The 26,700-nt window shown below is 40.1% G+C and overlaps 2 protein-coding genes and 2 long non-coding RNA genes across 4 annotated transcripts; 2 read left to right on the top strand and 2 right to left on the bottom strand.

The window, feature by feature from the left end:
• The first annotated feature begins 3,185 nt into the window (after nt 1-3,185).
• On the top strand, nt 3,186-19,325 carry LOC133396238 (uncharacterized). Its single transcript, XR_009767339.1, has 3 exons — nt 3,186-9,422; nt 18,577-18,657; nt 18,744-19,325. It is a non-coding gene; the product is annotated as an uncharacterized LOC133396238 (long non-coding RNA).
• Nucleotides 5,357-7,288, bottom strand: en2a (engrailed homeobox 2a). Its single transcript, XM_061665806.1, has 2 exons — nt 6,602-7,288; nt 5,357-5,670 (listed from the first exon to the last, which is right to left on the bottom strand). The coding sequence occupies exons 1-2, from the start codon at nt 7,107-7,109 to the stop codon at nt 5,357-5,359; spliced, it is 822 nt and encodes a 273-aa protein (XP_061521790.1). The 5' UTR covers nt 7,110-7,288.
• insig1 (insulin induced gene 1) lies at nt 18,824-24,625 on the bottom strand. The gene is made up of 6 exons (XM_061665805.1): nt 24,467-24,625; nt 24,057-24,396; nt 23,107-23,231; nt 22,824-22,990; nt 22,361-22,460; nt 18,824-21,243 (listed from the first exon to the last, which is right to left on the bottom strand). Exons 2-6 carry the CDS (start codon nt 24,388-24,390, stop codon nt 21,214-21,216), a joined length of 756 nt encoding a protein of 251 aa, XP_061521789.1. The 5' UTR covers nt 24,391-24,396; nt 24,467-24,625; the 3' UTR covers nt 18,824-21,213.
• LOC133396239 (uncharacterized) lies at nt 23,824-26,323 on the top strand. Its single transcript, XR_009767340.1, has 3 exons — nt 23,824-24,414; nt 25,784-25,901; nt 26,262-26,323. It is a non-coding gene; the product is annotated as an uncharacterized LOC133396239 (long non-coding RNA).
• Nucleotides 26,324-26,700: the final 377 nt, after the last annotated feature.

The raw sequence follows: 26,700 nt of genomic DNA, 5'->3' as shown, positions 1-26,700 counted from the left end.
GCCGCAAAATACTCATTTCCTTTGCATGTTATCTTGCGCAAGTGGGGATTCAGATGGATTCACCGACTTCTTCCCCCGTCTCCAATGAAAACAATCTCGTCTTCTGTCTGCCATTGCAATCTGCTGCTTGTACAGTATGCTTTTTTTTTTTAACCACCTTTTTGTTTATCCAGCACCAGACAGAGGCGCCTCGCAAGTCGTCCCATCCATTTCTCATTCTTGCCACTGAGCCACGGCATTAACTTGTATTCTAACAAGATTAAAATATATTCGTCCTGGGGATTAGCATAGTTAGGTGTCCTTTCACCTCGCCACAGTGGGCTTTGATCTGCGTTGCGAGGCAAGAGTCCTCCTGGCTCGGACCTCGCCGTTCGAGTGCCAAGTGTGAAATTGGCCTGATGTCATCCCCATTTGGAACCTTTTTACGTTTTTCACCACTTTAATGATGTTTCCGCCACGACGCCCGGGCACCTCGGAGCAGATTCCACTCTGGCCCAGAGGAGGCATGTATGTAAATGACACAGTAGGGAAGGAGGAGCTCAAGGCTAGATGAAGCCTTTTTTTTTTTTTTGGCTTTGGTTGTTTTTATCAGGTAGATACAGTGGAACATCAAAAGTGGAATGTACAAAAAAATGGTACAATTTGCAGTTCAACCAAAATATTCTGGAAAACAAACTGCTTCAAAAGTCAGAATCTCAAAACCACAACTCAACAAGTGTTTTTCTTTAACTTTTTTTGTGTGATTACAACACCCCCCAGAAGGGTACCAGTTATGGCAAAGAGGAAAGTTATGATTATACACATTTAACCAGAAATGGAATTTACAGCGAAGTAGGAAAGAGTCAACGGCATGGGCTGCTAGGGTTTGAACATACGCGTCGACTTTACTCCTTCGCACTGATTAAAGACTAAGTTATGTGGTTGTTTTAAATGCACAGCATGTAATTTCCTTTGTTTTATGTTTAGTTCAACGGTAAACTTGCACTGAGCGTGGCAATAAACAGAATGCAAATAATTTGCAGAACGAAGGCTCCTATCTCGAAAAACTCGGGTCAGTCGTATTTCAAGGCACAGCAGTACCTCGTGCATAGTCTGTTTGCCAGGAATATTCAAAGGGTGAGTGGTTCATTTAATTTTGCTAGAGTTAACTACTCTTTATCTTCCTTTGGGCAAACGTATTTTGAAATGAGAGCAACTTTAAAAACTGCCACAACTACAATTGTTGGCACCACTCCTAGAAAATAAGACACATTTCACGCAATTGTTGCCTGCAAGCTTTTGCCGGACAGTTTAGTAAATATTTGGCGTTGCATGTCGAAGAAGCCTTTATGAACCACCTGAACCCTCACTGTTGTCCTGGGTACATAAACATAAATATGCTACTATTTAATGTCAATCTGTTAACATTAGTGTCTATGATTGAGTCTTTTTATAGCTACCTGTTTTTTCCTAACGAGAAAAGTGAGAAGTCCACTTGAGAGAGGCTTTTAATCAAGTAATGGACAGTTTATCAAACTGGTAGCCCGGGAGCCATATCCAGCCCACCACATCATTTTATGTGGCCCGGCGAGAGCAAATCATGTGGATTGACTTCGTGTTTTTTACCAAAATTTTTCTTTAAAAAAAAAATAATAATAATAAAAAAAATGCAAGCATTTTTTTTTTTTACCAATTCCTCTTTTGAAACAACTTGAATAATACTGAACAATTTTTACTGGCTTCTGATTTCAAAACTAGTTATTCATCATTTTGTGTGTATGTAAGAATATAAGGCGATCATACATTTCATATGGGTTCACAGCCATAACGGCCCCTCCGAATGAAACCATAACTATGATGTGGCCGGCGATAAAAATGAGCTTGACACCCCTGATAAAGGAAGTGGCACACCTGGCGTCTTTTAGTAAAGCAGCCATTATTTGGGGAAGTACTCGTGAATTGTACTAAGCAGCAAGGAAAATGCGGTAGCTTCAATTTGATTTCCTTTCCCCCCCCCCAAACTGTTTGTCCCCTAATAGATGCGGTTTTGGTGAGCAACAGTGTTCCAATGGTGTTAGCATTTAACTGTTAACCATGTGTCAATAGCGATAGTCTGAATTGGAGACTTAGTGTCATTGGTCTTTTCTTCAGAGACTGTTCACATGCCTCAGTAGGTGCTGTTATTTTGATTAGCAACAATAGGTCTACAAGGTGTGCAAACAAGTGTTACTTCCTTTTTTTCGCCTCTTGACGGGGAAAAAAATAGACGACGACTCACCCGGCAACTAATTGAAACGTATTCTCTATTTGAGGAAATACGGCACTCAATTCTACTGCTCATAGTGTGCTGAGCCGCCATAATACTTAAGTACGAGTTCATATGTACCTGTGGCTAGAAGGCAAAGCGCAGTCTCTGTCACCAAAACGCACAGGTGCTGTCAGTGAATGGGATGATTGATTATTGTCAACAACAGGTTTTTATAGCTACACTTCTTTATTGCCACCCGTTTACTCTCTTTGAGGCAGTCCTCTTCTGCCTTGACAATCGTGCCATGTTTTTGTGGTCCAATTAAAAATAATAATAACACAGTGCATTACATTTTATGTGGAGCCTCCAAACCTGTCGCAGGGTCACCGTTTTTCCCTTGTAGCGTGCAGGTAGATGTCCGGTACTCAATCGCAAAGAGTCACCGTCTGTAATTTTTTTTCTGCGATGGTCCACTTCAGTCTCGTTCGGCCGCCTCACTCGGTGTGCGGCAGGCCTTAGAGCAAATACAGTAGTCGTGATATTCTTTTAACTGTTTAACCAAGTAAAACCTGCGGTGATTTCAAAATCACATTATTGTCATATAGGGAAAACTTGTCTGAACTGTGCGGGTTTTCCGTTAACGACAATTCATGATTCAGAGTCCCGGCCTGAACTTTTTGGGAGCCTTCTGCGCCTTGTGAATATTTTCACGCAGCATGAGAGTGGGTAAGTGCATGCGTAAATGAATGAAGTGTGTGTGTGTGTGCGCGTGTGTGTGTTAGGCAAGCAGGAAAATAATAAAGGCGAGTGATAGTAAGATGTGTGTGAGCGTGAGAGAAGGGGAAGAGAGTTTGGGTGGGAAGGTTCTGTGTGGAGAATGGGTTAGTGAGGGGTGGGTGTAGGAAGAAAGGGGGGGGGGGGGTTGAGTATGAAGGGGTGTATAAACCAGCCACCTGCAGCCATGACAGGCTTTGACCTTCATTTCTCTCCCCTTCCCTTTCTCTCTCGCTCTCTCTCTCTCTCTCTTCCTTCCCTTCCACTCCCTTTTCTGGATGGAAGTTTTTTTTTTTTCTTTCTATTTCCAGTAGGGTGCGAGGAAGACCGACCGTGGCGAAGACAGGACAGCGTCCGCACAAACAAAGACTAGCGGTTCAAGTATGAAAATGCAGATAGGCCATTGTTGTTGTTGGGGTGGAGGGGGACAAGGCTGGGGATTGTTCAAGGCTTTCTCTTGCATAATGTTTGGCTGCTTTGGCCAATGTTTTCATCTGAATTTGATCCTGCCGAGTGGGTGTTTGCGTGGCAAGGAGGATTATTGTGCCATTCAAAATTTAAACCTTTTTGTTCCAATTTTTTTTTTTTTTAGCATTGAAATTAAGGTGAACATAGTGGCTCATACGAACATAAGAAATTTAATTTTTGTTGATAATCTTCAAGGTTTATTTACTCTTGCAATTTCCAGGAGGCAGTTAATTACACAATTAACACATGATACAAATTATGTACACTTTTTGAGTTGTTTTTTTTCTTTACCAAAGGATAGCGTCCAACATAAAATAAAAAATAGCATTGTATACTACAACTCTGTGCTGTCATTTCATTTAAACATTGTTTATATAGATAGATAGATAGCTCTACACTGATGAGTAAATTCATGATGTCGTATACCAGCAGTGTTTGTAAAAGGCATTCAGCTAGAATAGTCTGCATTTGTTTTTTGAAGTAATACTGCTTATCTGATTCGGCACAGTTCTGTTTCACAAAAAAGTCCACATGGGGACTTTTTAAGGCAAAGTGTGTTTCAGTTTGGTGGAACATTTTTTTGTTTTTTTCTTTTTTTTTTTAATTCACACACACTTGTTTTTGCAGATGCACAACAGAAAACAACACATTGAAAGGCAAACAAACAGAAATTTGGCGTATGGCAGGGGTGGGGAACCTGCGCCCCGTGGGCCATATGTGGACCCCGAGAGCAATTCTACAAACCGTGTTATAAAAAGCCCCCCAAAATGCCCATAATATATAATAATAATAAACATTTGTTGGGTTAATTTTTCATGGCCCCTTATAAGCGAAAGGTTCCCCCGGCCCCTGATACATGAATACAGCCTTAGTAGCTCGGTCACACTTGTTTTGCCCATTTATAAACACAGTTGTTTGCCCCCCCCCAAGTACAACAGATTGCAGCGTTCATGCAAAAGGCCTCGTAGACACATTTTCCATTCACAAAAAAAAAAAAAAGTTATTGCAAGATAAACAAGCAGTGTAAACACCCCAGATACCTACTCTAAAGCAACACTGGTCATTGGATAGATTTTTTTTTTCTCAATAGAATCTATATAAATACACATGAAGTCCTTTTTTTTCTTTAATACAGTCACAGACGGATGCCTTCTTTTGCAATGATAAATGTCCTCAAATACTGTAGAAAATTTAACAAGAACACAAGCTGCATGAGTGCTTGTGGTTTGAATGCTACACGGTCACCATAGAGGCAGCAGTCATTCATTTAACACAGCAGTGATTGATATTGCTATTTAAAATAAAACAACACACGCACGTAAGCAACGTGTTAGAAAATAATGCCATAGACCTCTCTTTCTCTCTCTTCATATCTATACATGATTTAAAAACAAAATGGTGTTAGTTAGCATTGATTTAAATTCACAGTAGCCTTGATGCAGCAGGAACAACAACAACGACGACAACAACAACAACAAACAAACAAACAAAAGAAAACATTCTTTGGACTTGTGTCTTCTCATATAGAAGTGCCAGATGTAAAAATGACAATCATTATATCATATATATGTATATTGTATACCGGATGGCATTCATAAGTAAATAATTAATTAGAAGCTCCTGCTTGGGCGGGGGAACAGACAATGACGACTTCATACAGCATCTTGTATAGACGTGATATTGCAGACTGGATTTATGCTGGTATATTCTCTCTTAAACTGGCCCTTGTTGTTGGATGATATTATTGCATCTTAATATTCCTATATAGTGGGATCATGTGAACTGACTTCACTATATTCTGTAGTCTTGCTTTATATTTCTGTGTGGTAGGATAGACTATTTAAAAAAAAAAAAAAAAAAAAAAAAACCCTAAAAGGAGGGTCGTGTTCAGTCGCTGTCGGATTTGTCGTCCTTGGTGACGGTGGCGTGGTTGTAGAGGCCCTGCGCCATCAGGTGCAGGGCCAGTGTGTTCTTGCTCCCGTTGGCCTTTTTGATCTTGGCGCGCTTGTTCTGGAACCAGATCTTAATCTGGGACTCGTTCAGGCCCAGTTCCTGGGCCAGGTTCTGGCGCCGCTGCTCGGTCAGGTAGCGGTTGGTCTGGAACTCGGTCTTGAGTCTCTGCAGCTGCTCCGCGGTGAAGGCCGTGCGTGGTCGCTTGTCCTCCTTACTGGTGCTCTTCTTTGGTTTGCGGGATCTCGGACCTGCAAGCGAATCAATCCAGAATTTATATATTTTATATAAACTTTAACGTATTTATATTAACATCCAAAAATGATGCAAAACGTGCAGATTATTTGCCTATTACAGAAAACAAGCCCCTCCCTCCATGTCCACACATACGGAATTAATTAACAATAGCGTAATATTGTTTACTTGTGTTGCAATAATTCCAAGTGTGTGTGTGTGTGTGTTTTAATGGCCCTTTACCCACGTGCACATATTTGGTTAGCAGTCAATTTGAATTAAATGTCAAATTCTGAAAACAGTTCTACTGATTGTTACTCGCTGTGATGGTGCATAATGTATTTTCGCACGATGAGAAACGCGTAGCATTAGGCGCAATGCTTTATTTCTTATGCTATATATTAAACGCACACAAACACAACCGCGATGCATGTGTGTCTTCAAACACACACAAACTCTACAACTCGTAGTAGTCGCCTCCTCTAGCTACATAATGCATGAGAACAAGTTGTACTCCGCTCGATTTGATCCACGCATGACACTCGTATAATTTGGTTTTCTGCTGACGCCTGTAAACTTTTTGCGCAACAAGAAGCAATAGATAAATAAATTAATTAATTAATTAAAAACAACAACAACAAGCGGACGTGCAAACAAATGCATGCAACACATCAGAAAACCGAGTGTTGTTTTGCACACAGTTTTAGTGTAAAAAAAAAAAGAAAAGAATTCAAATGCTTTTTTCTCCCCCAAATAAGGCGATTCGCATCCGTTTATTTATTCTGTGTATTTTTTAAAATAGCCTACTTCTTTAAAAAAAAAAAAAAAAAAAGAGTCGTGCTTTGTTAAGAGTGCATCAATCGAAAAGGTAAACACATGGGTCGATGAGCCCCTAGCGCGCAGTTCGAAGTCGGTCAGTGTTCCGGGACTCCATTCGGGGTTACCCACCTGAAGAGGGCCTGTCCGAGTAGCGGGTGCAGTACACCCAGGCGGGCCACAGCATGGGCTGCTGGGCCGGGGCTGCGTTGGAGCTGGCTTGGGAACTGTCCGAGTCCGAGCTTAGGCACTGGTCTCCGCTCTCCCCGCGGGCTTTCAGGGGCTCCTCGGCGGCTATGGCTGGCTTGTCCGCGTGCGGCGTGGAGGTGCCCTCCGTGGGCACCGTGCTGCCCACCGGCTCGGTCTGAGGCGCCGCCGGACTGCCGAGGCTCTCCGGCGGCGGAGGCGGCGGAGGCGGCAGCGGCGGCGGGGGCGACAAAATACTTTCCCCGCGGCGGTGCTGGTGGTTCGCTCCGGTGTCCTTTTTGCGTCCGAAATCCGGCCTCAGAATGTTGTCGATGAAGAAGTTGGTGACCCGGTGCGGGTTCTGCGCGTTGCCCCCTTGCACCTGCAGCAGAGGCAGGATGGCTCTGTTCGATTCCGCCGACTCGTCTCTGCTGCCGCGCTCGTTCTCTTCCATCGTGAATCGTTTTTTGTTTTGTTTTCTCCCCCCTTTATTCTCTTTATGTTTAACCCCCTTTGTGGCTCTCCTCCGGCGCGCTTCGCATGCACAAGTTGGAGGTGGATTTGTTTAAAAAAACAAACAATAAGACAATCAACAACGGTTAGATAGAGCTATGCACAGCCTCGCGGTAGCGTCCTCGGAGAAAAGCATACTTTTTGGACATAATAGCCCCCGCGTTGCTGCCGTTACGAGTGCGCCCGAGCCATTTGCGCACATTTACGTGCAGAGACGTCCGCGGCGGCGAACGGCTTCAACTAAACTAAATAAAGAGGCTCGCAAAAAAAAAGTGATGCTCTTAATACTCTCACTCTGGAGTTTGCTTCTTATTTTCCATACGAGAAGCCCCCCTTGAGTGACGTCTCCCCACTGTCCTCCCAGACACGTGCCTCCGACCAATGGGAGGCCAGGAGCCAGGCCACGTGACGTGGGCTCTCAAGCTCTGCGCGCACGCCCCCTTTTTGCCTTTTCAGCCCCCCAAATCCACTGCGAGGCTCTCTCCGGTAATTGATTACAACGAGCCTTGTATTTCTTTTGCTGAACTCGGCAGAGGTTTTGTCCTTAAAGTATGTTTAATATAAATTTTTAATCCACTGTAACATTTATGCACACTTTGAACATTAATACTGCATTACAATATAGGGAAAAATAGGCTACTAAAATATTTATTCAATTAAAATGTATTGCCCATAAAAGCTCAATAACATAAGCTCGGATAAAGAATGGTTGGGTTGCCTCAGGAAGGCATCCGGTCTAAAAACTGCCCAAAAAAATAATGTAAGCAACTCACTGTGGGGGTCCCTAATAGGGCAAGACAAAAATCACAACAATATAAATAAATGTTTCAAAAAAAAAAAACATTCTCAAAGATAATGTCCAAATGTGTAAAACTTTCAGGGTAAATACAACTGAACTGTACTTATAGTGATTCTTTTGCATACCACTAGTGGTACACTGCCATTATTTTGAGAACCACTGAGCTACAAGGGTCGCTAACCTGCAGCCTGTGGGCCTGATATGTCCTCCAGAGCATTTCCCCCTATTCTAACTAAAACTGTATTTCATGCTGTTAAGGTAACGTTATGGCCCCTGATGGGTAAAAGGTTCCCCAGATTGCATGAAAAAGGGGGAATAAACAAAACCACCCTCTCCCAACAGAAGACATTTATTCTGTATTTGAATGCACTTGAGTAGAGACTTTTTCAGGCAAGTTTGATTTGTTTTTAGAATTGCATGGCGGACCGGATCAAGTGTTGTGGCGGGGCCTTATATGGCCCCCGAGCCAGAGGTTGCCTATTTCTGTATGAACCAATTGAGATTTTTAGGATGTAAAAGTTTGCAGCAGGCCACATTACATTTATGAAAAAATAAATGACTGTTTTTTAATGTATTATGAATATGTGTGGGTTAAATGATTTCCTATGTCCGTTTTTAGAATTCCACTGTAGGCCAAATTAAATGCTTTCGTGGGCCGTATGTGGCCCATGAGCTGTAGGTTACCTGTCAATGATACAGATTTTAGTAAATAAAAAGGGCAGAGAGATCAAAACAAAAATCGCAAAAAAATGAAGCAAAATAATCCCAAATTATGTACAATTTTCTAAATGTTTTTTAACTTCCTTAAAAAAAAACTTACTCACATGACATCATTCATTGGGGAACCTTAGATGTTTTATACAGTCCTCCGAGGATCATACATTTATGAAAAATGATGTTAAAATTGTTTTATTACACTCATTGGTAGGTTGACTTGTTTTTTATTGTTTGATATTTATATTACAATTGCATGTGAGAGAGGCCGTACCTGGCCCCAGTGCTGTAGGTTTTACACCAATGTAGTCCCACAACGGATGAGTGAAAAATTTGGTCTGACCTTTTATCCAAATACATACATGTGAGAAATTTCTAGCCGCGTATGTCTTGCGCTCATGTTCAAAGTTGTCCATTTTGCAAAAATAGTCTTGTATATTACTACTAAGTGTCTTATTTTTTTAGTCTTCCCCAAGTGTTCCCACGCTGACCTGTGGTCCATATCCTCTTTAAAAAGGAAACCACTGATGCACAACGACATGCAGGGAGGCCCCCCCCTCCTGCCAAAGACTAAACTTTTGGGGCTAACTTTTGCTGACCAACTTTTTGTGCTTAGTAGTCCTCCTCCTCTCGGGGCGACACATGCTTACAGCGAGCTGCCCGGGGCGGGGGCAGATTGGGGACCGTCCGAGCCGAGGAGAGAGCACACTTCAGGGGGAGGAGAGATCAACCAAGGGAAGGGTGAGTGTGGCACTTATTGACTGTAATGTACTTTTCCTTTTTATTTCGAGTTACTATATGGATCTTTTAGGACTTGTGGATGAGTTTACCATACAAATTGTTGCTTTTTTTTGGGGTGGGGGGGGTGGTGGGGGGGGCTGGACGATGCCCAAACAATGTGGAATCGTGCCATGCTAGCACTCCTTAAAGCTCCATTTGAATTCTAATTGCACACACACACACACATTGTTGTCACGCTGCGAGTGGAAGGAAGGCGCTAAATGAGCAGCACACAATAGAGGCACAAGACGTCGGGCTTGTTTCCACAAAAAAGAACATTACAATATTCACACACACATGATCCCTGATGCATTTTCCCTCTAAATTCTTCTTATGGATATTTCGCCATCTTTCTTCTTGTATTTCGGCCCAATCTGCTGTCACATTTTATACTGTAAACCATTTTAAATCACCCTCCTGCTGTTATTTCCACTTGGCTAGTAGACATAAAAGTGTATATCTGTCATTGTAGCAATATTTGCAACTAAATAGCAAGGCACAAAACGAGACTTGACCATTTGTCATCTGAAGCCATTTTGTCCACACCTGGTGTTATTTTTACAAAGAAAAGTCAACCTCAAGAGTCCAAACTAGATGAAATGTGGATTTCCAATTGTAGGAATTTAGCATTGCATTTTGATCAATAATATCTCAACTTGGTGTCATTTTCACGTGGAGACCTTAACATGAACACCCAAAACTAGACTTCAATGTAGAAATATCTATAATCAAATCTCATGACTCAAAAGTGGACTTAATTTTTTTTCACAATGGGAATATATAATCACTAGGAAAAATCAACCTTAAATCAAAAAAATAAAATTTAAGTGTTTTTGCCACTATAGAAACGTGCATCTATTTTCTCAAAGAATAGTCCAAATCAAGACTTAAAAAAATAGACTTTAGATTGTTTTCCTCAGTTTGATGTCATTTTCACAAATAATAACCAAATCAAGACCAAAATGTAGTCTTTCAAAATCGGTATCTGTTATTATAGGAAAATGTGCATCTATTTTAGTGTCTCTTTACTAAGGGACAGTCGGAATTAAGACAACAAACAGTTTAAAATGTTATTTTTGTCACTATTAGAACATATACGTCTCTTTTGGTCTAAAAGCCATGCAAACATCTATTTTACTGCCATTTTCACTAAGAATAGTAATAGTAGACTTGTTTATTTTATAGGAAAATGTGCATCAATTGTAGTTTCATTTTCACTACAGTAGTCTAAATGAAGACTTAAAAACTAAACTTGAAAATGTATTTGTATTTGTCATTATAGGAACCTGTGCTTTCATTTTAGTGTCATTGTTACTGAGAATGGTCAAACTCAAAACTAAAAAACAGACTTTTAAATGCATGTTTTGCATTACAGCAACATATTATCTGTATCTGTTTTAATCCCATTTTCACTTACAGTCCAATTAAAACTAAAAAGTACACTTTGAAATGTTTTTCTTCTATGAAAACGCATGTATTTTAGTTTCATTCTTATATAAAAGTGAATATGTAGACTTAAATCTATTTTTGTCTTGATAAAACATGGATCTATTTTAGTACCTTTTTCACAAATAACGGTCAAAGTGAAGATTAAATGTTAGATTAAAGATTAAGATTAAACCTAAAATGTGTATTTGTCATCATAGGAACCTGGGTATGTATTTTAGTGACATTTCTACAAAGAATTGTCAAAATCAAGACGAAATACTATTAAAACGTATGTGCGTCAGTATGTCAACATCAATTGTGATTTTATTTTCATGATGACTTAAAACTGGATGTGTATTTGTCGATATAAGAACCAGTCCCTCTTTTTTTAAATTTTTTATTTATTTATTTATTTATTTTACAAAGAATACTCCAAATAATAATAAAAACACTAGATATCGCCATTTATTTTTTTCTTGTATGACTCATATTACATGGTGGTTTCCAAACTTTGAAGTACCACTTCAAAAAAAATACTCGCCAAGTACCACCATAGTGACCAACATTAAAATACAGTAGCATAATAGGCCTATAGGCCAAGTCACATTGTGAGCATGTTTGAAAATTTACACTGCTTATATATAGGAAAATAAGAAATAATGTACTTATGTGATGAGTAAATTCAAATGTATTTCACATCAATTAAAATGTTCAAAACAAGAAGCTCTTACAGATAAAATGCATGTATTGTATTTGTATCACAAATGTACTCTACTGGATTGGAAAAATGTAAGCTACTGTAACATGATGCACAGTTTAAACATTTAATTGAGTGATTCTTTCGCGTACCACTATAGGGAGCCTGCGTACCACTTGTGATACTTTGAGAATTACCGTCGTATTATGTTTGATTCTCACTTTTGTGTCATTTCCACAAGGAACAGTCAACCTCTAGGTTCTATTTAACGATGATTTTCAAAGTGTGGTACGAGTACCGCTAGTGGTACGCTGGCTCTCTCTAGTGGTATGCAAGAGAATCAAATACTAATAAATTTGACATTTTAAAACATGAAATACTGTCAAACATATTGTTAGCCTATTAGCATAATTCCATCCATACATCCATCCATTATCTGAGCCGCTTGTCCTCACAAGGGTCGCGGGAGCGCTGGAGTCCATCCCAGCTATCATCGGGCAGGAGGCGGGGTACACCCTGAACCGGTTGCAAGCCAATCGCAAGGCACATAGAAACAAACAACCATTCACACTCACATTCACACCTACGGGCAATTTAGAGTCCACAATTGACCTACCATGCATGTTTTTGGGATGTGGGAGGAAACCGGAGTGCCCGGAGAAAACCCACGCAGGCACGGGGAGAACATGCAAACTCCACACAGGCGGGGCCGGGGATTGAACCCGGTCCTCAGAACTGTGAGGCAGACGCTCCAACCAGTCGATCACCGTGCCGCCAGCATAATACATAAATCATTTTAATTTATTGTCACGTCAATTAAAAAATTGCCTGCAATTTTTTTTTCTTTTGAATCAGTCAAATCGAGCGAATGAGACTCTCGTTTGTTGAATTATTATTTCTTTTTTTCTTGCTTTCCAAAAACGTTCAAAAATGAATTGGGCAATTATGCTAATGTTTAGGCTAATAATATTAAAATTAAGGTTGTAGCTATGAATACAGTCTGTTTAAATATTTTTTTTTAATCCAGCACAGTACATTTTTTACTTTTCATGTGCAGTTCAGTTGTATTTAACTTTTAAGTACATTTGCATTTAATCTTTATGAACTGTTCATTTTTAAACATTTAAGTAAATTTTTCTTGTTTTACTTGCACACTACGTTTTGATTTAAGTGTTACAGGTATATACTCCCCCTCCTTATATATCTAAGCACAGTGTAAATATTCGAACTGTGCATCATGTTACAGTGGCTTACAATCATAAATACTCTTTTTAAGATTAAAACCACTGGACCATTTTTGGTGAACACTTTGGCCGACTGCTTACTGTATTTTAATGTTGTCATTGTGATATTTGGACACCCATAGTGTGTGTCTGTGTGTGTGTGTGTATATATATATATATATATATATATATATATATATATATATATTTTTTTTTTTTTTTTTTTTTTTTTTTTTTTTAAAGTAATAAAGGCCATCATGTTGTCTTTAATGAAGCATGATGCGTGTAAGACTGCTGTATGCTTTTCACGCATGGTTGAATTATTATTATTATTAGCTTTAGTTAAATCTACAGCATTTGTAATTGATTATTAAAGAATAATATGAAGTGACATAATTTCTGCTGTGTGTGTGTGTGTGTGTGTGTGTGTGTGTGTGTGTGTGTGTGTGTGTGTGTGTGTTAGTGTTAGCACCACCAAAAGTGAAGTGAAATATTTATCTTTGGGTGTGTGCAGCCAATTGGCATGCAGCCCCACACGCTACTACACTATACGCGTCTTGTGCGCATGTGCAGTGTCCTTGAGCTCCCATAACCCACTTTCAGAAGCAGATGTGTGTGTGTGTGTGTGTGCGCGCGTGTGTGTGCGGTAATACACTACAAAAGGTGACGCACGCGCACATGTAGGATTTGTGAATGGACGCCATCATGTGTGCCAGCTCACAGATCACAGACGCCCCCCTTGCAGAAGGGGGGGTGAGGGGTGGGTTTCTGTAAACTATCCCCATGCAGGGGTCGCCCCCCTCCCCCCCACTCCCCTTAAATCCTGCTGCTTCCTGTGCCTTTCACACAATGTGAAAGACCCCCCCCCCCGACCACCACAAACACCCCTCGCTATGGATGTGTATGATTTGTTTTTGTGTGCGTGTCCAAACCCGGAAGTGTTTTGACACCCAGGGTCAGACCCGCCATCATTGTCCAATTACTAAGAAGAAGAAAAAAAAAAGACATTGATTGCCTTTAAAAGGGTAAAAAAAAAAAAAAAAAAAAAAAAGCCTTATAAATAATAATTTTGAGTATTTATTTGGATAAATTCGTATGGTATTATCTTTGTTTATAGGTTTAAAAAAATAAGTGAATGCAAGGTTATAAAATATTACATGAAAACTAAAAAAAAATTCTATTAAAGGTCAACTATAAATAATTGTATTATACTAATTGTACTTAACTGTTATTTTTTTCATCCTATTTTTATAATTTAAAACAACAACAATAAGTTCTATTAGTCTCTTTACTAGTTATAATTGGTACATATATCCATAGTTGTAATTTAAAACAACAAAAAAGATTACTGATTACTGAAGATTATATTGTACTAATTCAAAACAAAAGAATTATATTGGTACCACTTTATTTATTTATTTTTTTTGCTGTAGTTCTGTTTTAAAACAAAAAAATATACACATTCTCACGACACGCATTACATTTTAAAAATGTATAATTTAAGTATTCTAAATATACAATGAATAGAATTGATCAAATGAGCTTGTGAGCTTTGAATGTTAAAAAAAACGGTAGAAATGAGTACAAATTACAAAAAGTCAATGTTGACAAAAATGCTTTTTATTGTACGAATACTACCTGTAATAAAATAACTAGATATGTAATCATTAAATACACACACACAAAAAACAATTAAAAATAGAACTGTTTGGCTTTAAGTATTTTCCCCATTGACAGTCCTTTAATTCCAAATAATTGACTCGGAGTGAGTTTCAAACGTGATACTTAATTAAAATCCACTTTTGTTGTTGTTATTGTTAATAGCAGTTTTCTCCTGTCGTTAGTGACGCTCTCGACTCGCCATTCAATTAGAGGCTTCATCCAATTAAGCCTTAATTGCTCGCGCGGGGTGGCGCATGCTGTCGTTTGTGCTCTTAAGTGGCTGAAGTAAGAACAATCCCGATTGAAAGGAGATTTCGCCGGCACGGCACAGCGATCACACGGATTTCGAAGTTATTAGAAAGCTGCAAAGGGCCGAGAGGGATTGTCTTACTCTTTTTTTTTTTTTTTTTTTTTTTAATTAAATTTTTTTTTGGTTTAATTTCCCCCTCTCCTAACTGTTTTCTAAACACGTTCGCACATGTTTAGACATCAGACAAAGTCGTGACGTCAATGCGGTGAAAAATAAACTCGGTTTCCTTCAGCCTTTATAGTGGAAAGAAGTCATCATGGACATGAGAAGGCAGTAAAACCACGTGAGGGCTTCTAGCCAATCAGCGAAGAGAATGAGCAGACGAATCGTAAAAATAAATTCTTAATTAGTCATTGTGTTGGAAAGGGAAACGTAGATTGAAAATGTGATTGCTATAGTTAAAATTAGCCTTCTAATGTTCAACAGTAATTTGTGGTGAACATTTTGAATTGCAAAAAGTTTAACCAATATATAAAATGTTTACTAAAACAGAAAATGTGCCATACTGCATGCATTTAAGTTTTGCATTTGGGTTTCATTACGATGTAAAGCTTTACATATATTTTTATATAAATAAATAATCGACTCGTGTTCTACAATAATTTGCGGGTAGTAATTCATTAATAACATTGGAAAAAGTTGAGTATACTGGAAAAAAACTACATTACATTTTTTTCCCCACCGTCCTAGACAAGTTTAAATTGTAAATTAAAATGTTTGAAAAAAGGTAAAAGTATATTTCAATATATTTCAAATGATTCAAAGTCTTGGAACGACAATCATTCGTGGTGAACATTTTTATTGTATTGCTTTTATTTTTGAAACGTTAAATTTATTAAAGGAACATTGAAACATCCAAGTCCAAACAAAAGTGCAAACAATAATTTACGGTTATTATTTTTAATTGATCATACTGTTCAGATAAAAAAAAGATACATTAAATGTATATAGACGAAAATCTTAATGTAATTTACAGACTATTTCTAAATTTGTCAGCATTTCTACTGTATAAAGTTAGAAGAATTATTGAAGGAAAATTATATTAAAAATACAAATATATATTCTAAGTTGCATGTATTTAAAGAATAATGCAAATTAATGCACATTAATGCCCTTTTTAATAAAGGTAAAATTATGTAAAAATAGGAAATAACACTTAAAAACGGGGATAAATTTACTGGGAAAAAATCCACACTCATTTTCATTTTGTGCTGAATATAATTTGAGGGCTTTTGGGGGAAAATGCTTCTTCTTTTCCCGCGCAAAAAAAAAAATTTGTCCAAGTTATTTTTGTATGTCAAAGTCCACCTGCAGCGCTGGACTTTGGCCCTCGAGGGTCCTCGTGCGTGCGTGGTGGATGTGGGACGGGGGGTGGTCCCCGCTTGACGTGGGCATGCTTCTGGGGCTTGGGATGGTCCACATGCCTCGTGCACCTGTCCCCCACTTCCTGCTCCCCTTTTCGGCGGAGGGGGCGAGGGGCAGGTGAAAAAGCCTTTTCCCCACGCGCAAACTTACACCCAGGATAGGGGGCAGGTGTACTTTAAATAACGAGCACGTTCATTTTGTTATTAATGTATTTTTTTTAAATGCAGTTCTGCTGCTGCTGCTGTATTGTTTATTGAAAAAAAATGTGAGAAGCGTGCGTGGATGAAATTTTAAAAAATATATTATTATTTTATGAAGTCATGTCATAGCGTAGTGAAATAATGGCAACACTGCAATTAAATTACAAACGGGTTTATTTTGAGCCGCTGTTGCCAGGCAGATTTTTGTGGCGAGTGTGATATTAAGGTGTCCCGAATGAAGTGTCTTTAAAATTGCACCAACCATAATAATAAAGTTGTCAGATAACAAAAGAAATAACAATTTTAAGTTATTGTTACTACTAAAATATCTGTTCTCTTTTTCTGGTTTTCCCCTCGGATTGCATTTATTTATAGTGCAGGTGTACCTAATGAAGTGGCGAGTTAGTGCTTTTTTTTGTATAAAAAAAACATTCATTATCAAAACTCTTCAATTACGTTATGTTGTCTAATTCAGTTTCCCCCCCCCCCCCCCCCCCCTCTATTGGACTCCATTAAAAGAGTGAAGGTGAAAGTTGGTCCAAAAGTAAATATAACACTGTATGCATATTGCTTATACTTTATGAACCTCAAAATTCAATATGATAGTAATTAAAAAAAGTGAACTTTAGTGTTTTCCCTTTTTGGACTACATAAAAACAGTGCATGCGGTTTTGTGCAATTCCTCCATCGGAAAAAAAATCTATGTAAAAGTGCTAATGTATGTATAAGTGCCTGGGGGGGGGGGCGGAGGGGGGCGGTTGACCCACGTTTTGCCCCCTTTCACCTTAAGTGCACCTGAGTTGTTTTGACCCCACACGCGGCGGCGCATGTGGTGCTCGTGCGTGTTCACGTTTGCCCAGATGCATTTAGCGCGCATGCGTATAAGGGTCATTAAAAAAAAAATACGTGACTCAGCAAGAAGAAATGTGACACTTATTGTTGTTTTATACTGTGTAAAGCAACTTTGAGCCCTCTGAAAAATGCCATCTATATTTATTATTATACTTTCCTCCCACCTCGAATCACACATTTGTCGCTATCGAGTGTTGGTCACCAAAAAAAAAAAAGTTTCCTGGTAAGTAAGCATCCATCCTATCCCAGCTGTCATCGGGGTACACCCTCAACTGGTTGCCAGCCAATCGCAGAGCACATAGAAACAAACAACCATTCGCACTCACAGTCATGCCTACGGGCAATTTCGAGTCTCCAATTAATGCATGTTTTTGGGAAACCGGGGTGCCCGGAGAAAACCCACGCAGGCACGTGGAGAACATGCAAGCTCCACACAGGCGGAGCCGGGGATTGAACCCAAGTCCTCAGAACTGTGAGGCTGACGCTCTAACCACTCGCCCACCGTGCCGCCGGTAAGTAAGTAAGCAATCAAGTATAAAAAGTCCATGCAAAGATACAATAAATAAGTAGGAAAGTAAGTGAACAAATAATACACATGTAAATAGGTAAGTAAATACGGTAAGCACGTGGGTACGTCAATAGCTAAGTTTGACCTCATTTGCTTTCTTACCCAAGTGTAAATAAATACAATCTGGGGTGATTTGACCAAGTGCATCGATTGCACATTAAAAAGTGGTAAACTGACGTAATTTCCTCCTCCTTCAAAAATAAGAATGTTAATACAAGAAAGAAAAATCAAAATTAAAAATCAAAGTCTTCGTGGACGTTAACTCAAGTGAACGCAACAGGTGAGATGCAACCACTGAGTGACGTCTTTATAATAGGGTAGCTGGTTTTGTAACGTGACTTGGCACTCACCCCCCCCCCCCCCCCCACGTTTAAAAATACTTTTGTTACGCACATGAAGCGCTCGTTTTTAAATATGACTCTTCGCACGACAAGTGTCAAATCTCGGCAAATCCTTCCACTTTTGTGACGTTACAATCTTTTAATGATCGTTTTATCAAGTCTTGACAAATACAAGACGTCCTACATTTGTACGATCGCTTTTGGAGCGCGACTCGGCACTTTTTGACACTTCACACACAGCTGGTGTCAAGTCTTTCAAATCATACCCCAGTGACGCCACACACACACATAAAAATGGTTTTCACATGACTAAAAAATGTTGTCCATGTAATGTCTATACATATATTTTTTACATGACTCAATATTTAATATAATAACGATTATAGTGTGTATAAATATGGAAACTGTACTTCGGTATAATGTAATGTCTGTTTGAAATGGATTGTGCCCTTCCTCGTTTCTCCACTAGGGGGCTACCATAGATGGTGATAGGAAGCGTTCAGGTGGAGGAACAATGCTGACACCTAGTGGTAACAGGACATCACTACTGGTGATTATTATTATTATTATTATTGCTTAAATTTAAACCCGTAGCACTTGACTATTTTCTAATGTTTTTTTTTAATTTACTTTCAGCTCAAAAGAGGACCCTGACGTGCAGCTGTATTGACCATCACCCCTATTCCTTTTCTTAAATCCCATAATAAACACACCAGTCATTTCCACATGTATTTTATTTTAGATAGCATATAAAAGGCTGAAACACACACACACAAAAAAGCATGAACGAGGTGCTTCATCCCCTCCAAACCAAAACATTTTCTTCCTCCACCTCAATGTTTCATTTTATAGAAAAATAAACGAGTTCTCGTTCCTTCCGTAATGTGGCTGAATCAACTTTGACACAGGATCAATTGAGCAGCCTGACTTCTGACATGTTATATTGCTCACTGCATTTGTCAGAAATCGGAAATAAGAATCAATAATTGGCCTGTGTGTGTGTGTGTACTGATTGCACTTCACCTCTCACCAAGTTAACATACTGACAGTAATAACACCTGAATGTGTGTCTGTTTGCAAGCCATAGTGTCATTTATGTACAATAAGTCCATAACCCCACAATGCTTGATAGTGACAAAAGCACCATCTATTATGTAGAATACATTAATACAGTATTACAATACACGGGCAATCACAGATTGCAAAAATAGACTTCGGCCCCTTCCCAAAAATACACTTGACAGATTAAAAAGCATCCGTCACTGAGGAATCAATTCTTTGGGTATTGGCTAGTTCCTGGAGTCTTGCCCTCTGATACCAACTCATTTTTGGGTTTTTCTTTCTTCTGCAATATCCAATTTCTGACTTCCATTCAGGATACTGGTTCAGTTCTGGGGCTTTGACAACATAATACCAGTTACAGTTAATGTTTGACTTCCATTACTGTAATACTGTCTCATTGCAGACATTTTCCCTTCTGATGCCAGTTCATATCTGGGGTCTACTCCTGCGATGCAGGCTAACTTCTGGTCTCTGGAACTTGGGTTCTTTTTTTTTTTCTCCACCAGCTAATTTTTGTTCCCAAATTACTGGCCTTTACCTGATATCTGTAACTGTCTAATATGAGCTATTCCCCATACCAGCGACTTTTTGACTGTCATTGCTGTGCTACTGATTCATTCCTGGATTATTTCTCTGATACATCAGCTAATATCCAACTACAATTCCACCCTGATACTGGATGTCTTTTTTTTTTTTTTTTTTTAACTAAGACGTAAACTATTTCCTGGGTTGTATTTTACCTACACCAGAAACATTGACTTTCAGTCCTGTGATATTGGCTAATATCTGTTGTTCTGTTTCTCCCACATCAGCCATTATGTGTACATCCCCGATACTGTCTTAATTCCTGGGTTCTGTTTCTCCACCAATGGCTAATAATTGACTTCTACATTCCCACTCTTTTTTTTCTGAGTTGTATTTCCTAGATATTTTGCTAATGTCATGTGTCTGAGACAGGTTACTACCTGGGTTCTGTTTTGTTGCACTGGCAAGCGACTTGTTCCTGTGACTGCCTAAATACCCAGATTCTGATTCCCCAACATCTGACTTCCATTTCCCTTTTATGCCGGCTAATTTCTGGGTTCCGTTCCACCCACAACAGCTAATTCATGACTTCCATTACCTTCCCAGACACTGACTTTCTTCTGGGTTGCTAATATATAATCTCTGCAACCTGCTAATTTCTGGGTTGAGTTTTGTGACTTTGCTCGGACTTCTATTTCTGTGGGACTGGATAATTTCTGGGGCCCATCCATCCATTTCCTACACCGCTTAGCCTCACTAGAGTCGGGAGTATGATGGAGCCTATCTCAGCTGACTACGGGTGAGAGGCAGGGTCCATCCTGACCCGGTCACCAGCCAATCGCAGGGCAATTTCTGGAATCTATGAGAACGACACTGGCTGATGATTCGTCAAACACTGCTAATTATTGGTGTCATTATTCTTAAATCGGACCAAATCATGAAATTTGGGGGTAGATTATTAGTTTTTTTTAATATATATATATATATAACACTTAAGACTATTTTCCTGGCAGTTCGTAGACAAAGCAATCGTGTCGCAGCCCCACACTGGAGGAACTTGGTTGACACAAAAATACTCGCAGCAGTCTTTGTGTCTCTTAATGATGCTTAAATAGCTTTACGCACACAAGGAAATAAATGTATACTTTGCAGACGTGATGCTAGTTTCGAACTAGCCGAATTGGCACTCCTGCGTACATTTCCTGTCGCTCTTCATTCTTCCGTGACGTGTGGTACAGTCACGTTAAAGAAGAAAAAGCAGGCAAAAAGTTGGGCAACTCCCCAAAAACAAAATTGGTCTGAATTCCTTGCATGCCAGAAAAATCCAGAAAGGTTCCCTTTTAAAGATTGTCAAGTCAAAGTCAAACCAGCTTCGAAAAAAAATTCAAAAAGAGGCAAACACTGTCCTGTCGGTTTTTGAAGCTGTGGTGGGCGGGGCCTCCATGAGGTCACATGGCACATAAGACCAAAGGCTATTTTTCTCAAACCACACTTTTGTTTTTCTTTTGTGACGTTGCCTTCAGTCGCTGTGTGGCTTCTCCACACCAGCCTGTGGGAGGAAATGTCAACATATGTACGACGCATGAAGAAACAGCTTACACAACAAGAATAACGTTGTAATGGAGGGAGGTCAGAGATTTGTGAATCACGACATAAAAGGTTTCCAATGAACAAACTAGCAATTGCAATAATACATTTTAATGTCTGACTTTTACAGAAAAAAGTTAAAATTTTAATTTCATTTTTAAACAAAAACGAAGAACCTCACACCCTCCTAAAACTACGACTTTCTCCCCGCAAAACAACCATTTTCTGACACGGAAGTTGTAAAACATATTACATCATATCACGGAAACAAAGTTTCAATATTATTATTATTATTATTCAATAAGTTTTGTTCCCAAAAGTCCCCCCCCCCTTATAGAAGATAAAAAAAATTGAGCTCTCATTTCAGCATCAACAAGATTAAGACAAAACTTCAGATTTGGATCAGAATCATTATTTGCCACGTATGTCAAAAACAAGTAATTTGTCTCCGGTAACTGGAGCTGCTCTCAAATATAATAATAGCTTTTTCCACATAACGCTGTGACGGTTTATCCAAAATGTTGTAATGTTACAAAGTCAGAGTGCTTATATTTCCTTTCCATGTTTACGGCTTTCAATGACGTGCAATCATGAGAGTAGAAAACAATCTTCTGGCACTCCTGATTGACGACTGCAATAATTAAAACCCTCAAAAGGAGAAAATATAGCCTGAATGTTGCGAGAATATAAATGCAGGTAGTATAAATGTTTGTGTAAAAAATAAAATGAAACCGCTACTAAGTTGAGAATGGAGTTCTCATTTTAAAGTGTGAATGACCATATATTCTAACTTAGTTTTCACTAATTTATGGCTACATCCCAGTAAAATTGTTCAATTTGCCAATTCATATGATGACTCTTCCCCCTTGTGAAATGTCATTATTGCCAAATTATGGCAGCTTTTGGTAAAGTTCCAAGTGTATTAACAAACAAAACAAAAATCACAACTATTCTTGTCAAACTCGGGTTAGGGTTGTAAGCAAGCTGACCTTTCGGGCCGTGGCGATTACCGTTAGCAACCACTTGTAGCACAACCCCGAACATAAAAAAAAGAGAGAAAGAAATGCCCCCGGATGTACCATGGCCAGCTGGCGTCCGATGTTTCCCACGGTGACGCCGCCGGAGAAGAAAATACACGGCAGCCAGGAGCGTACGTACAAGAAGTCGGGAGATGTGTACCTGAATCACACAAATACAAACTGCTTTAAAACAACAACACTGCCGCCATTGATGCAAATGACAATTCTGAGATGAGCAAACAATACGAAAAACATTTGCTTCTGAATGAATGATAACTTCAGATGTAACGTTGCTATGTGCTTCCTAGTTGTGCTTTATCTTCTCATAATTGATCACTTTTCATATTGCGTTGGTTCTGTGGTTACAATCGCTATTATGTTCTCTTCTCACAAACACACTTTGGATGTGATGTCCCTGCTTACTTCCAAGCAGTAATGTGCTCGCTGTACTGTATTCTCTCCTCCTAAATGATGACTTTCAATAGAATAATGTCACTATGTGCTTCCTGGTGTGTTCACGTACTGGTAGACGCCGTTGTAGACCAGCAGCTGTGTAAAGACGGTGGCGAGGAAGGCCGTGGTGACGCCCAAGCCGAAGCCACTACGTGAGCGGTCGAAGGTCCACCAGAGGCCCAGCGACAGCGCGGCCAGCGTGAGCGACAGCTGCACACTGTTGTCGATGTCCAGTTTCTGTTTTGAGCGCCGAGTTAGGGACAAATCGACCTTCACATATTTGTCCAACCTACACACCCTTACGGTTACTACAGGACATTCACGCGGATCGGAAGCTACTCGTGGAAGGATACGACGCTGGCGTGGTTGATGCCCACGAAGACGGCGATGCACCTCATGACGCTCGCCCACTCCCGCTTGAATTTGTGTGGCTCGCCAAGATGGCTGTCCAGGCACGGGTACAGCAGGCCCACCACCGCTGCGGGTGAGGGTTTGGGGGAGAAACAAACCAACAAACAAATCTAATCATGGAAGTGTTGTTTGCTGAGCATGCATGTTACACACTGGAAGAGAAGTTCATACATAATAACTGTCTTTGGTCACCCTGACCATTCATAGATTGCAGTTAGTAAATCATGTGATAAAAACTTTTGGCCCCAAGTATGTGCTTTCTCGTTACAAATATCTTACCAAGGTTGCCTCATCTTGTCACTTACATGTTAAAGTACTGAACTATAAAATGTTTATTTATGAAGAATGATCTGTCTTAAAAGTGACAATGGATTTTTAATTACTAACTCAAACAGCAACTCAAAAGTTAAAAGAAAAACTTAACTCATTCAACTTGAACGCATTAAAAGAAAACTTTGTTTTTCTCGTCCCACTTCCGCTCTTTTCTCAAACAAAGCTATTGCCACCAAAGCCCCGCCCCCTCCAGTCACCCGTTATGACTTCGACCAATGAGCGCGCGGCTCACCTCGTATCCTGCTCGCGGCAGCCAATGGAGTGCGAGGATATGAAAAGCACCACGCCGCACATTTTTTATTTTTTTTAACTCTTTACGTGTTCGCCGAACAAAGCTGATAGAAGCCCACCATAAAAGAGTGCTATAATAATATTCCACAAAAACGTTGCCAACGAATGAATCATTCCCGCATCCTTCCTCTACGCACGCCATTTTGTCGCGTCGAATGTTGTCGTAAAAGTCAAGCACCGTTGGTTAACGGCGGACTCCCATCCGCTTTGCAGTAAAACACTTAAAAGCGTTGGTTAGAACGTCTGGTTTCTTTTCCGTCGAACTCACCTGCCCCGGTGCCGCAGCACGGCGGGATCCACCAGGCGGACGAGAACAAGGTGCTCATCACCTCCTCGGGGAAGAGCGTGACGTTGCGTTGGATTTGCAGCAAGTTGAGCACCAGGGCGAGGATCACCCCCACGGCGAACAGCACCAGGCCGCGGCGGATCAAGTTGAACGTCCGGTGGCGGTGCAGCGAGCCGCAGGCGCTGCTCAGCACCGACGTGATGATGGACATCATTTCCTCGCCTTTGGACGCCAACCAGTTGGTCGCAGACCACAACGGCGAGTGTTCGCGTTCCAAGTGGGAGAAGCTCCAATAGTGCTCCTCCAGGCTGGACATTTGGCACTGAAGGGGGAAAAAAAGGTTACAAACACAATAAAACACAACAAAGTCGTGACAAGTTGAGAGCTTTTACCTTAATGTCTCACTTCAGTCTCCCACTCGCCAGTCGATTTAACCTCTGCGGTTTTTAGTAGTTTCTTCACATTATTGTCAGCACGCTAGCAGGAGAGACGAAAAGAGAACTAAATACACGTCGCAGTCCCAAACAAAAACAAAAACGGAGCGAGAGCTTCTTTCTCCGTCAACCACAGACAGCTGGGTCGGGTGAGACGCGGCGGCCAATCAGAGGACGGCGTGTGATATGACGTCGCTTCACCCCACCTCCCTATGCGCCACAACAACGGAAAGGGGCGGAGGAGAAGCGGAAGTCCACAGTGGACAGAAATGCAAACAGGCGAAAACGTTCTTGAAAATCAATGTTTGAATAAATATATGTTGTATGAAAGTAAAGAAAATTCGCTACAGTACAATGAAGCCTCACCCCTTCTTGCGTGTTCCTCTAACGCCTTAAGATGCTAAAAGGTGGCGTCAAAAGCAGTAAGTGATGTCAATATCGTTGACGTGACAGACAAATAATCAACTAGTAGTCCAAATTCAATGAGAAAATGTTAGAATACTACAAAATATTGGATATACAGTAATCCCCTGCATATTCGCAGTTCACTATTCACCTATTAGCAATTTTTTTCCTCAGCTATTTGGTGGAAAAACTCTTCTCGTCATGGTTTTGTGCTCTTTCTGAAAGGCCCCTAAGATGGCACCCTAGCCCTGTATATATAGGAATTGGTGTCAAGGACGTTTTGTTGAATTGATACATCTCAACTGAGAGACCACCAGTGTTACCAACTCAATGACTTTGACACAAACTGGAGACTTTTGATTTAACAGATATCGGAAGTAACGGACAATCTTGACAGTACACGTGTCCAAAAATAGTTTCCATCTGTCACTTAAACTGGCGTTGACAAAGTCTGTTAGTTCCAGAATTTGTTCGCTGTTGTTTACTAGCGCTGTAGCGGAATATAGGCAGAGACTGGGATGTACAGTAGTATTTCCGACTCGGAGATATACAATATGAGTAGATCCAACCAACGGACGTCCACTCCTATGCCAATGTGGCGGCCATGTTGAATATGGTGACATTCCATCGAAGGCAATGCATTGACATTTGGTGGCCATGTTGAATGTGGCACATTTTCAGGCCATGTATTGACGTGGTGGCCATGATGGCAGGAGTTCTATCTATTGTAGCATAGAGCTCTGCGCAGAGAGAGAAATGGCATGGCGGGGGTGTTAACTTTAAGAGGAATACGAAAAATCTCTCACAAGTCACAAGTCTGGAACATGCTATTTTTGGTACAATAATTTTTTTTTTTTTTTTTTTTGTCAGGCCGTTCGTCTATGGCAACTGATTTGGAACTAGGAAGCACACCAATTCCAATGAAAGCGACCCACCTTAACTCGCCTATGAATACGTCAACAATGTCACCATCAAGCACACCAACGTGGTAAGTTTAGATAAAATGTAAAACTTTTCAAACATTTTCAAGTTTTCTTCTATTTATTATCCATAACTTTGTTTTAGGCCATGAAAAAATTACATAACAATAATTTTGTACTGTACAACAACATGGGTGCATATGGCCACAAAAAAGTTCTTCAGTAGAACAGACAATCTGCAATAACGGACGACTCTCCTACCCCTATTAGTAAATTTTTGGGAAGAAGAAAAATTGTACAATAACTACTTTGTTGCAGATCCGGGAAAAGGTGCCAAACTAGGAAATGTTTTCCCCTTCACTTTTGTTAACATTGTCTGTTGTTAAAATTGCAACACAGCCATAAGATTTTCTTCAATTTTTCCACAGATTTGGAAAGGTGCACATACCAGTGTAAAAAACAGTCCAATTCCTCTACCAACAACTACCGTATGTCCTACTCACACATACACACGCGTACCTTTTAGAGTCTAGCAGCGTTTTGTGAACGAGGTCAGTGGTACGACATGGTGTCAAGCTTCTCGTGTTGTTGAACTCGAGTTCACAGGGGAAGGCGTGGCGTGGCGTGTGTGTCTGGCTGCACATCAGCATGATGATATGAACGTACGTAACAAATGGGTTCAAGCCAGGGGCCGTGTCCTTTTTCAGCGGCAACAGGGAACCATGTTTTTGCAAGAACATGGCTTGCTCCTATATGATAACGAGACCCCCATTTATCTCGACCAAACAGTGCTTACATGGCGGAACAGCACATCAATAAAGTCGTGTTTGATACTTGGAAGCCCTTTGCCTCGGGACATTGGCAGGG

This window comes from Phycodurus eques, chromosome 21 (genome assembly GCF_024500275.1).
Source record: "Phycodurus eques isolate BA_2022a chromosome 21, UOR_Pequ_1.1, whole genome shotgun sequence".
Lineage (NCBI taxonomy): Eukaryota > Metazoa > Chordata > Actinopteri > Syngnathiformes > Syngnathidae > Phycodurus > Phycodurus eques.
Note: the sequence above shows the minus strand (reverse complement) of the source record. Positions and strands in the feature narration are given on the sequence as shown.